Source organism: Leptopilina boulardi, unplaced genomic scaffold (assembly GCF_019393585.1).
Source record: "Leptopilina boulardi isolate dan_hultmark-lab unplaced genomic scaffold, ZJU_Lbou_2.1 LbouV2_330, whole genome shotgun sequence".
NCBI classification, from domain to species: Eukaryota; Metazoa; Arthropoda; class Insecta; order Hymenoptera; family Figitidae; genus Leptopilina; species Leptopilina boulardi.
In genome coordinates this window covers 3,785,626-3,799,852 of record NW_026137897.1, presented here as the reverse complement: position 1 = coordinate 3,799,852, position 14,227 = coordinate 3,785,626, and the positions used below count along the sequence as shown (strand labels likewise).

The 14,227-nt window shown below is 23.7% G+C and overlaps 2 protein-coding genes across 2 annotated transcripts in view; one reads left to right on the top strand and one right to left on the bottom strand.

The window, feature by feature from the left end:
• Positions 1 to 14,227, bottom strand: part of LOC127285259 (E3 ubiquitin-protein ligase MIB1) — a 490,224-nt gene that overhangs the window by 37,160 nt on the left and 438,837 nt on the right. The gene's annotated exons all lie outside the window — the stretch shown is intronic.
• Positions 9,133 to 13,861, top strand: LOC127285262 (uncharacterized). Its single transcript, XM_051311178.1, has 2 exons — positions 9,133 to 9,277; positions 11,271 to 13,861. Exons 1-2 carry the CDS (start codon positions 9,197 to 9,199, stop codon positions 13,383 to 13,385), a joined length of 2,196 nt encoding a protein of 731 aa, XP_051167135.1. The 5' UTR covers positions 9,133 to 9,196; the 3' UTR covers positions 13,386 to 13,861.

The window sequence follows — 14,227 nt, the reverse complement described above, 5'->3', positions numbered from 1 at the left end:
AGAGCCGCGTGGGAGCTCAAAAGGCGGACACATGAATCATTTGCAAAATGTGTTCGATATTTGTTGAAATCCAAGTTTTATGGGTTCCGAAGAGTTTTCAAATATCGGTGAAAAATCAATGACCATCTGTTTTCAAGAAAATTCAATTTCTGAAGTGTGCAATACTTTTTAAATACAAACAAAATTTTAATTGTCTAATCTCTAATGCAAATTTTCAATTACCATAGTAAGGAAATATTTAAAAATTTCAGTTTTGTAGAAAAAATTTTACATTTTTATAATATTGAAAGTTATGGAAAATTAATTTTATTTACATTTGTTGAGAATTTTTTACTAATTAGATAATTAATAGGCCTCGGATCGCCTTTCAGAAGCAAAAAAAGTCGATTTACATTCCCAAAAAGACAATTTTTTTTTATTTTAATTAAATTTAATTAGTTAATAACTATTTTACATTAAATAACTAATGTTATTAGATATTAAATTAATTTTAATTTCTTAATAAAAATAATTCTAAAAGAATATTACCAAGATAATTTATTTCAAAATCGAAATAAGATAAATTTTAAAAATTTTAATTAATTAATTTTATAGAACAAATTTTTTTTTTTAAATTCTTAGTACCATTTTTAAAATTTTTTGAAGTCTGATTAAGGCAATTTATTCAAATTAAAAATTTTGGCATAGTTTTTTGTTTTAATGTGATAAAAAAATTCAGACAATAATTAAGTTTCACATATTTTTAAAACAATTTTTTTTTAATTGAATTGTAGAAGATTTTCAATTTATTTCAATTTAGACGGGTAGTAATTACACTGCCCATTAGTACAGAGTACTGAATATTACAGAAAAAGAAATACAGTAATTATTGTGTGGCCACACTAGCATTATTATTATCGTGGTATATCAAGTATTGTAACTCTCGGACGAAGGTGTTGATTGAAACACCGAAAAAATTAAGGTTACTATTATGTTGATTTGCCTCACGACTCAATCTATTAATCACCGAATTATTCGAATAATTAGTTCTGACAAAATGTAATTTAAATAGAGGAACATGTCTCGGGGATCGTTGAGGCACATAGAATCTAAATAGATACAATAAATCGGGACATCTAATAATTCCGTTAATAATTTTATACACAAAAAGGAGATCCGAAAATAGGAATCTTAGACGTAAAGACGGAATATTAAACAGTGACCTAAGAACTGTATAATCGTGACTATAGTAGTCGTGAGGCACCTCAGTCTTACTCGCAAGAAAACACAAAAACTTATTTTGAACCTTTTCCAATTCATTCAATAAATATTCCTGATAGGGCCACCATATTATTGACGCAAATTCTATTATTGGTCTAACCATCGTAAGGAATAAAAGCCTTATAGCTGAAGCATTCTTAAAATGCGAGGTGTTTCTAATTACAAATCCCAACACTTTAGATGCTTTATTAATAGTATATGTGATGTGATCGTTAAAAGTAAAAGAGGAGTTCAGCAATACCCCAAGGTCACGTACAATAAATATTCTAGAGAGTTTATTGTTACCAATACTATAAGTGCGATCAGGAATGTCGTTTGATCTAGATTTTAAATTTTAAATAATAATAATAATTTTTAGAATTTTAAATAATTTTCTGCAAATTAAAACTAATGTAGTTTTCTTTCAAATTTCTGTCAATAATTTAATTTTAGAGTTTTTATTTGAAACTTTTTTAAATAATTGAAAATTTTCAAAGAAAAATAAAAAAAAAATACATAAAAAAATTATAATAAATAAATTAAAAATAATTGAATTTTTAAAGCATTACGAAATTTTTAAAAATAATTGAATTGTTGAAGAACTACAGTTGAAATTTTGAGAAATAATTGAAATTAAAAAGATTTTCTTAAATTTCAGTCAATAATTAAATTTTACAAAATTGAAAATAAATTATTAAATAAATTTTCGAATACATTTTTTAAAAATAATTGAATTTTTAAAGATTTACTATTCAAATTTGTGAAATTAATTGAACTTTGAGTCATTTTAAATTAAAATTTTGGGTAATTTTATTTGCTGATTTTTTTTTAAATTGTAAACAATTGTTAAATTTCATAAAATTTTTAATTGAAAAACAATTTAAGATAATTGAATTTGTGAATAATTTTATTAAAATTATTAAAAATAATTAATTTAGAAACAAATTTTAGTTAAAAATTTGTTAAATAAATAATAATTGAAATAAAGATCTTAAGAAGGTATGTATTTTATACTAAAAATCTGTATTTTGTTTAAAAATTTTGTAAAAAAGTTAAAAAAAAGTCGCATCTTATCAAAACAAGTCGAAAAAAGTCGTATTTTCGAAAAAAAGTCAGAAAAAGTAGAAAAAATCGTATAATAATATTTTTAATGTATAAAATTTTTTAAGTTAGTAAATTATCAAAGAAATTTATTTAAATTTTTTAAAATGATTAAATTTGCAGAATTTTAGTTAAAAATGTTTAAAATAATATAATTATTTTGATTTAATATAAAAAAATAATTAAATTTTGAAAAAGTTACAATTGAAAGTTTCGAAATTAGTTTAAATGATTTTAAATGAAATATTTGAAAACTATTTCAGTTTTCGAAAAATTTATTTAGAATTATTTTGTTTTAAATTTGCAATTGTTAAAATAATTTAATTTTTGAAGATATTTAATTACAAGGATGTTAAATAAATGAAAATTTGTTTAAGATTGCAGATTTTTAAAATAAAAATAAATAATTAAAATCTAATTGAATTTTTCAAATTGAATGAATCATTTTTTGGATTTAATTATTAAAAATGTTAAAGATTTAAAAAAAAATTGAAACTGATTTGAATCTTTTCAGTGCATATCATCAGAACGAAGGTATTCATGGACAGGTGCAATATACACCGAAGCAATTCAAATAGTGTACTAGCCCCTATTTCAATCGTCATATATTGTCACGGTGAACGTGACTAAAATACGAAATAGCCAATAGATGCCATTCGCGTCATCGAAACTTTTGCCCTGAGGAATTGGCAGCGCTGGTTTCGAGAACAGACACAACCCTCTCATGGCTTCCAGTTTTACCTTCAAATGTCTTTTATCATAAAATCATATATATATATAGTCAAGTTCGAAACTAAATTATACTGTCAGTCAATATTTATTTTCAAAAAATTTTCATATTTCTTAATTTATTTATTTTATTTTTTCTATTTATTTATTTGATTTCTTGTTCATATTTTTTTAAACAAATAATTGTTTATTTTGTAATATGCAAGCCTCGAATCGACTTTAAGGCGAAAAAATTGTTTTAATTGATTTACATTAGAAGTAAGGTCGAAAAAATCAATTTTTTAAATTTTACTAAATTTATTTTAATAAATATTTTATTTGTGATCATGCTCCGAAAAAAGATAAATAAGAAGTAAAAATATTTTGGTTATATTTGAATTTATGTAAATTATTTATGAATTCAGAATTTTATCAAAGTTTAAAGTTGAAATAGTTAAAAAAAAATTTTAGTCACTTTTCAAAAATAAGATATAATTTAAGGGAAATGCGAACATTTGTACACTAAATTTGATTTAAATTATATTTTTAAATTTCATTAATGTTCTCATCAACAATACAGTTATAAATTATTTCAATATCTTATTTATATATAAAATATTTTTTATGGTAATTTATAAAATTCTAATTACCTTTGTTCAAATAATTATTAATCGTTCTGCATAAACTTAATGACGTAACATGTAAATTTTTATTTATTCAATGATAATAAAAATTCTATTGCCTTAATCGATTTTCGTTTTTGATGATGAAAACTTTGTTGATTTTGACACTCATATATTATAAACAGTAAAACAAGCTTCCTCGGGGGGGAGAGGAAGAAAAATTAATTGAATTACAACAATTGATAAATTTTATTGAAAATTATTAATTTGGCGAAATAGTTTAGATTAAAAATAATTGAATTTTGAAAGAGTTACATATTTAAGATTTTTATAAATAATTGAATTTCAAGAGATTTTGAATTGAAGTTTAAAAATTCCAAATGCTACTGAAGATTTCTTTGTTAACAAATTACAGACAGTAATTGAATGTTAAACAAATTTTAATTAAATAATTAAAAAATATTTTAAATAATTGAATTTTAATAAATTCATACTTTTTAAATTTTAAGTTTATTCGAATTAACTTCGTTAAAATTATTAAAAATAATTGACTTGGCGAAGAATTTTAAAAAGAAATTTTTTAAATAATAAAAATTTCAAAAAAGATGCAATTCAGATTATTTAAATTAATAAAATTTCAGGAGATTTTGAATTAAAAATTTTGTTAATTTTAACTGCTCAAAACATTCTTTAAATTGAATTTTAGAAAAATTTTAATTCCAAAATTTTTTAAATTATTGAAATTTAATTAATTTTTCAAAATTTAATTTAATTTAATAAATAAATAAATTTTTTTTTTATTTTATTTAAAATTTCTTTAGTTTATCTAATATGAATTTAATTTTTTAGGGTTCCGTACTCGGTTCGGAACCCTATTAATATCGGTTTTTTTGAAATCGTGTACCCCCCCCCTAGCGGCCACATAAATTTATCTGGAGGGCTGAAAATTATTACACATATGTATTTTCGCGTGTAGATTACAGGAAAATTATAGCGAACTTGATTGGAATTGATTAACATAGCGTTGTCAAGGAAAAACCATGAATTTTTACGAAAAATGCCTAAAAATGACTATGTACCCCCCCCTAGCGGCCACATCTTTTGACATAAAGAGCTCAAATTTGACACACTTACGTATTTTTACGTGAAAATTACAGGAAAATTATAGCGAACTTGATTCGAATTAATTTACATAGCGTTGTCAAGGAAAAATCAAAAATTTCGAAAAAAATGATTTATTCTCCCTAGCGCACACAATATTCAATCCAGACTGTTCATACTTGCTGTAAAACTCAATTTTTGCGTGAAAAATACAGGGAAAAAATGTAAGCGCGATTGGAGTTGATGATCAATTTTTATCAAATTTTTGAAGAAAAATGATAAATTTCAGAAAAAAATGTATTTTTCCGCAAAAAACGAAAAAAGTTTTTCTACAGTGATTCAAATTTATATATTTTGACGTATTTTTACGTGTAGATTACAAAAAAAATATAGCGAGGATGATTGGAGTTGATTTTTCTGGAATTAATAAACAAATTTTATTTTTTAGATGACTTTCGATTTTTCCTTGACAAGCGGCTACTAGCCTTATATCAATATCTTAAGTTTTATCTCTTTTTGACTTAGAAAGATAAAATTTAATATTCAATATATTTTTAAAATGTAAATACAATAAAAATATTGCGAGTTGAAATAAAATTATGTTTCTTATATTTTTTTAGTAAAATATTTTTTAAAAAATAAAATCGGACAAGTGCGAGTTACACTCGCACTGAAATCGAGGGTTCCGTACTCGAAGCGAACTTATTTGGTATAAAAACAAATGTTTAAAAAATATGTGTTGTATGACAACTAATATAAGTAATACGAAGAGGAACAATTTTCTTGAATTTTACAAAATTGTTCCTTTTTGTATCACTTATATTAGTTGTCATACAACACATATTTTTTAAACATTTGTTTTTATACCAAATAAGTTCGCTTCGAGTACGGAACCCTCGATTTCAGTGCGAGTGTAACTCGCACTTGTCCGATTTTATTAAAATTTGTATTAATTTAAAATTTTAAACTTTTTACATTTAGTTAATAATTTTATTTAAAGAATTAAATTTTTAATTCTTATTCTTATTCTATAATTTAGGCGAGTGGGGCGAAGCCGCAATTAATTAATGATTTTAGTCTACAAAATATTATTAAATAAAATTATGATATATAAATTTTTTGTATAAATTTTTTAATTTAATTCGTTTAAAGCTAATTTTTATGAAATTATTATTATAATAATTTAATTATATCAAAAATGTAAATTTTAATTAATTAGACTAGAAGAAAACATTTTTTGTCAAAATTCGAAAAATCACATTTTACCCCACCAAGGTAAAGTGAAAAAGATATTTGCAGTATTTTTGTGAAACGAGTACAGCTTAGTGCTCACATAAACTACTTCCACAAAAATGTTCTACGCAGTAATTTTCTAGCTAAAGGATTAAACTTTTAGAGTCAGCTTGAAATTTGATAATATTCTTAAAATTACAGGATTTTACAGGAATAAACTCGAGAATAAATATACTTTTAAAGTAGCCTTTTTTATCCAACACGACTAAAAAAAAGTAATTTCAAATATTTCAATAAAATGTTTTAAGTGCAGTATTAAAATTTTGTAAATAAAATAAATTAAATATTTAATAACAATTTTTTAATTGAAATATAATTACAAAAGTGAAAATGACATTTTTCATTAATAATTTCTAAAAATTTTCTAGTGCATTTCTTCACATTTTCAAATATGTCGAATCTCTACATTTAAATACGCGGATTTTGAAATTAGAAAAGTTGAAATTGAAAAGCTTTTAAAGGTGGAAAAGTCATCACGAAAGTTTTCCTACTTGAAATGCTTTCACGGGAAAATATTCCTCAGTCCAGAAAACTGCGACATTAAAAGCTTTTAATATCATGTAAATCCTATAATGACAAAAAATAAACTTTCGAAAGTTTTTTTTAAATACTCCTGGCAGGTTATTTTTAAGATTATTTCCAATTATAATTTTTTTTTTTACATTTTAACTTTAGTGCATTAAATTATTTCCATTGTTAAATAAATATATATATATTATTGTTTATTAATTGTAAAAAAAGCGTTTCAAATTTTTATATTCAGGTTTTTCTATATAAACCTCACAATTTGCTTTAAATATAAATTAATTATAATTTTTAATTTCAAATTAATTAATTATTCAAATTAATTTTAATTCAATATGAATTTTATTAACATTAACTTAATACTAATAAAATAATTTTATTAACCTTTTTGTAAGTATACGGAAATTTTTTGTTTTAAAAGTTTAACATTTACGCTTTTTTTGAGTTGAGCTCTTTTTAAAATTTACTATTCAATTACAAAAAAAAGTCAGCGTTTAAACTTAATTCAGAGAGTTAACTTTTTGAAAAGCGGAACTGTTTTTGAATTTAGAAGAATGTTTCGCGTTGAAAAAAAATTAGGTTAAACGACATCAGGTTTTTGGAATAGAATAACAACGAGGGGTAGGTTAGTTTTCCAGATTTTCTATACAAGGATTTTAAAATGTTATTTTCCTCGAATTTCAGGTCAAAATTGTAAAAGTTTTTTTAATGATTTGAAACATATGCGTTATATTTAAAAAAAAAATAATATAAGTATTCATATGAAATATTTCAATTTCAACATGGAATTAATTTTAAATATTAATTTTATTTAATATAAATATAAAATATATATAACAATAATAAATATAATAATAAATAAAAAATTAAATATAAAAAATACTAAAGAAAAACAAATTAACTCAATTTTTTTTTAATTTATGGAAATAATTTTTTGTAAGCAGAAACGTTAAAAAAAAATTTATAACCTCAAAAATTTATGTGGAAGTCAGACGTTTCAGTAAAAAATCTCTATTATCTATTACTGTTTCCCTGATTATGAATCTGATGCTAGTTTTTGAAAATTCAAAATGGCGGAATCAATATGGCGGATGACATATACAAAAATTGATCGAATTGACTTGAAACTCGTTACTTTTGGGGGTGTTTGGGGTCGCTGATTACCAATCTGCAGACAAATTTTTGAAATTCAAAATGTCGGATCCAATATTGCAGATAAAATACATAAAAATAAATAAAAAATAAAACTCCTGTTTAAAAAAAAAAAATTTTAACGTGACTCAAAGCACTTCAAATCCATGTCAGTTTTATGCGTTTAAAGCTTATCTAAATTTTTTTCTGCTGTATAAATAATTAATCCTGGGAATGTAAATAACAATTTAAAAAAAAATAAACCCGCAAATATTACCTTTTAAAGGAAAAAACTTACGTAATTTGTGAAAAATAGCGATTTTGTCCCCATTAACCCCAATTGACCCTATTTGTAAATTTGATATAAAATGAATAAAAATCAATATTTTTCAAACGTACTACTCTAGTTAGATTTAAAAAATTTCGAGTTAAAAATGTTTTAAATTAATTAAATTTTTTGAAAAATAAAGAAAATTTTAATTAATTTTGAGTGTAACATAAACTTTATATATACAAATCGATTCGTTTTAATGCAAGGAATACAATTATTTTATTCATCAACTTGAATTTTAAAAAAACACAAAATTTTTTAGCTAAAATATGAATTTTCGATTTTTCAATTTTTATTAATTCTCAAAATTTAAATCAAATCTATACTTTATATATACCAACCAATTCGTTTCAATGCAGGGAATAAAAATATTTCATATATAAACATAAATTTAAATAAACACATCATTTTTTTAGCTAAAATGAGAATTTTTGATTTTTTAACTTTCATTAATTCTTTAAATTTCAATCAAATCTATACTTTATATATATATCAATCGATTCATCTTGACATAAAGAAGACGATTATATTATATATTACCTTAAATTTTTCGATTTAAAAATTTTTTCAATTAAAAAAAATTTTTGGAAAAAAGAAGATAACATTTTTTTTTTTGTGTATTTTTAAAAATCCTCTCGTCATTTTTGAGAGATTAATGTGTTAAATAAGCCTACCAAATTTTACCCAAATCCATTAAAACCTGTTAAAGATATCGTGTTCATAAAAATTATCCACACACACATACATACATCCGGACAATTGATCAGGATCTCATATAACATGTTTCTATATAGAGGAAAATTTGTTTTCACCATTTTTAAAAATTTTATAAACGAAATTACGATTTCTATTTTTTACTGTTTATATTTTATATAGATCTTTCAAAATTAACAGAAATTTTATAATCCATGACCTTAATCGATGACGAAATTAATAAATCAATAGAATATTTTTTATTAATAAGTCAACAAGAATATAGATGTTGCTTAATAAATGTGTGTCATTCATAATAAATTAGATTAAATAAAAACTGCTATAAAATATAAGACATTGGAATTATCGTAACAGAAAGTTGTTAGAGAAAATGTGGAAAACATTTCACTTTTATATAATTCATTAATTTGTAAACGAAATAACATCGAAAATGTTAATATTAACAATTTTAAATTTATTGCTTCATTTCTTTGTTTCGAACGCAGACCAGCCAGTAAAGTGGAACGAAGTGGTATGTTTGAAGTATTTAATTAAAGTTTTATTGAATAAGTTAAATCATTATCATAGTAACATTCCATTTTATGTTTGTTTTTTCAATTAAACTTTGTAGATAAATATACATTTTTTTCTATTTATAATTATTTTTTTTAATATAGGTGCGATTCGATGAGAAATTTACCATTACTTTAATTATTGCACATTAAATAATTTAAATGAAATAATTTAACTTAATTAAGAAATTTTTTGATACAATATTTAACAATATTTTTCCACTAAAGACCTCTTCTTTTGTTGGGTCAGTAACAAATTTTACTGCAAATTAAGATAAATTTAAAGTATAATTGTCAATTTTTTGATCTGCCTCCAACACCTGTAAAATAAGGCCTCGTCAAATATGTAGCCTACTTTTGTACGGTGAAAATCTCCTCATAGAAAAACCAATTTTTTTTTAAAATAAACACTGATTTTTGATACGTGAAAATATGCAAAAAATTTGTAAAAATTTTAACAGAATTCATAAAGATATTTGGTACAAAATCATTCTACTTAAATTCTATAGAAGGACAACGCTAAAATTTATGTAGAATAATTCTATACAATGTGATAAATTTCTCTTGAAGTCGCATATGAGGCAAAATTCCTGAAATGTCCGAACAAAAAATTGAAAGTTCTCGAATTTAATCCATACTTTTCTAAAATGTTGATATTGTTGGTGAAAGTCTAAAAATCAATTATTATTGAATTTAATAAAATAGTTTTTGAATTACAACGTTTTTAATTTTTGACTTTTGAAAAAAAAAATTTTTTTCAATCTACAATATTTATAAGTAGAATGCATAAAAGTTAACATATATATAATGATTTTTAAAGCTTTTTTGACGAGCTACACGCTGTTAATAAAAATTTTTTTTTAAATAACATTTGACCTTGAAATTCAAGGTCAAAATGTTAATTTACGTTTATCTCAAAATCGGATTTTTTAAAATTATTTTTAACTATCTCAATGGAAAGCTTGACTAATTTCCTACAAAACATGTAATTTTCAGAGTGGAATCTTTTAAAGTTTTTGAGATATTAATTAATTAATTAATTAATTAATGTTTATAACAAATGAAATATTTTACAAACGAATAAAGTTACCGTAATTCTGAAGTTAGTAATTGAAAGTTAACGTAATTCCGCATCCAACGAGCCCTGTATGAAGTATTTTGGATAAGTAGATTGTTAATAAACAATTAGTTAACATTGCAATTGTTTATTAACAATCTACTTATCCAAAATACTTCATATAGGGCTCGTTGGATGCGGAATTAGCTTAACTTTCAATTGGTTAGTTTAGATTTACGATAACTTTATTTGTTTTTGTAAAATATTTTATTTTTTACTAACAACAAGCATCCAAAAGCCCTATATGAAGTATTTTTGTTCAATTTTAGTTAAATAACAATAAAAAATAAAATATTTTACAAACAAATAAAGTTATCGTAAATCTAAACTTTAAAAGATCCCACTCTGAAAATTACATGTTTTGTAGGAAATTAGTCAAGCTTTCCATTGAGATATAGTTAAAAATAATTTTAAAAAATCCGATTTTGAGATAAACGTAAATTAACATTTTGACCTTGAATTTCAAGGTCAAATGTTATTTAAAAAAAAAATTTTTATTAACAGCGTGTAGCTCGTCAAAAAAGCTTTAAAAATCATTATATATATGTTAACTTTTATGCATTCTACTTATAAATATTGTACATTGAAAATTTTTTTTTTTTCAAAAGTCAAAAATTAAAAACGTTGTAATTCAAAAACTATTTTATTAAATTCAATAATAATTGATTTTTAGACTTTCACCAACAATATCAACATTTTAGAAAAGTATGGATTAAATTCGAGAACTTTCAATTTTTTGTTCGGACATTTCAGGAATTTTGCCTCATATATGTTTTACTTATAAACTTTAGAATTGAAAATTAAAAAATGTGTACTAATTTCTAAATATTATTTAGGAAACTGAAAGGATTGTGAAGCCAAGTGTTAGAAAATTTGAAGATTCATGGAAACATAAGACGTACCGTGGTAAAGTTTTTTACTACAAAAAACACTTTGGAATAATAATTAGAAAAGATACGACATTTACACTAACTATAGAATCTTCACAAAAAATTGAAAATTTAAAATTTGTCTGTCCTTTTGAAAGCTCAAGTAAATCTCTCGAAATAAATTTTGGTGGTACACAAAATAGTACAAGAGATTTAACAACAAATCTTGACTGCGTTCCATTATTAACAGTATCATACAATGTACCAGTGGTGGTAAAAATTAAAACTAAAAATTGGTCAGTTTTACCTGTTTTTGATTCTAAGAATTTAACTTTTCTCACCTCGCACAAAGCTGAACAAGAATTTTACAAAAATATTCAAACTTATGGTTTTGTTGAAAATCATCAAACACAAATGATACTGTCAGCAAACGATGTTAAAGAAATCTTATCAGAGAAGTTGAGTTTATTTGTTGGATTACAAAATCAAGCGGATATAATAAAATACTACAATTATCTAACAGGTGCCAGTCGATATGTAGATAAAAATGATTCATTAACATATTATTTAGTAGACAAGCAACGACATTTCTTTCGCACAGAAATAAATAAAGAAGTGGGCGCATATTTCAAAAGTTGTTGGATAACATTTACTTTTGGCGTAGACGATGTTTTACAACAAAACCGAGCTCAAGAATGGATTGAATTACATGAAATTGCGCATTATTATGACATACAATATCATATACTTGGTTTTGGAATAACTATTGAAATATGGACAAATATTTTTTCTGCCTTCTATCAAAATAAATTCAACTCCAAGAGTTATTGGTTCAAATTTTCAGAATCAGGTAAAAACAAATCTGTAACATTCTATCAAAACAATAAATCTTATGCAGACTGGACTAAAGAACAACAATTACAATTTTTATTGACTTTATTTGCCTACGATGGTACTGATAAATCATTTAGAGAATTTAACATTCGTTACTATTCCAAGAAAAATAAGTTGAACACAATTACTTTAATTTTAGAAGTATTTCTCGATCTTTACAATATAAATGTATTGCCATATTTGAAAAAAGTTCTCAATTTGAATATAAATGCTCCTTTTGTAAATCCTGATATAGAATTGCGATTTTTAACTGGTCATCCTGTAATGCCTGCCATTGATTTTAATATACAGCCAACAGATTTAAAAGCCAGGAGTAAAGAAAAAGATTGGAGATCAATTTTACCTTTAATGTTGATGCGAAAAATGAAGAAAAAATTAGTCGATGTTACTTTTACCATTAAATCACCAATTGATCTCACAAATTGTTGTCTTTATTTGAATAACATTTGTCACAATATTGTAGGAAATCTTATGAATATTAAATTACAGACCGACGTTTATTCTAGTTTTATAGCCGAAGAAAAAAATGGTAAAATTTACATTAGTGATATAGTCTATCACACTATTTCAAAAGAAACAAAAATTCATTTGATAGTGAATGAAATGTCACGAAGTGGAGAATTTTTACCTTTAGCATATTATGAATTTCATGCCCTAGGTTATAATGATGAAATTTTCGCAAAAATATTAATAAACTACGAAAGTATGACAATAGGTATAAATCAATTCTTTAAAGATGTCCATGTGTATTTAAAAGGCAAATTATATTTTTCAATAAGTTTAGAACGAAATGGTTCTTCCATTTTTGAATACAAAATAAATAGCACTCAGGAAAAGGAGGAACCGCTTATAAATGTAAAACATAAATTGATAGTTAATGACAAAATTCATATTTATCATGCAGAACCAGGTCGTTTTTGGCTTCATTCGAAGAAATATAATGAATTAAAACATAATACTTTTGTCGTTACAAATGTCGGTTTAAAGCGAGTCGGAGACAATGATTTTAATATTTCTTCGGATATCAAAAGAATTGATGAATTTCATTCAAAATATAATGTGGACTTGAGCAATAATGCATTGTATAAATTTTATTTTGCACATTATATTCGTACATTGCGTTTTAATGGCTTGGAAAAATACATACCAAATTCTTGGGTTCAATGGCAGACCGAAAATGTGGCCTAGGGGGGAGATGTTCCTTAGAAGCAACATTGATAGATGAAGTTGAAGGAACCCTTTTTTAATTATAATTTTTCGCTATTTTTAGGACTTTCGAGCTACGTTGAGATTGAAAAAATTTATCGGTGAATATATTGTTATTTAATGTAATAGAGTAATAATAGTAATTATTATTATTATTTACTTTCTTTTGTATATTGTATACAAAATATAAACTGTCAATAACAATTCGTATTAATTTTGTTAGTTGATGGGTATTACGACCCTGTAACTGGTGCTTAGCGCCCTCAAGTGTTCATGTTATTTATTATTAGCAAAGAGACTTTTCTATCTATTGTATGTACCGCTATTGTAAAATATAAAATATCTTGTGTGTTATTTTCAATAAACGTGAATAGTAGTAAATTGTGTGTATCTGATCCCAAAATCCTTAACAAATTTACTTATTAATTTTAAATTAATATAATTATATGCGATTTTAAGAAAGGGACCTAGAATGCAAAAAATCTTAGGTTGTGTTTATGAAGTTTGGATTCTTTGATATAATAATTCTCAACAAATTAGTTTTAGGCATTATACAGCCCAACCTCTTTATGTCTGATCGAAGGGCGGTTAGGGGAAGAAATTAACAAATGTAGAGGGCCTTATAAAGAGGTAGTTTACAAAGAGGTTGGGCTGTATTCATGAGTTTTATTAAAATTATCCAATGGTTATCGTTTAAAAAATTTGTAAATTTTTTTTTAAATCTGATAGGGTTAAAATTTTTTACATTGATCGGTATATAAATAATGTAAGGTATTTTCTGGAAGTAAGGTGGCTGCGTATTATATGTATGGACACGTTAAATC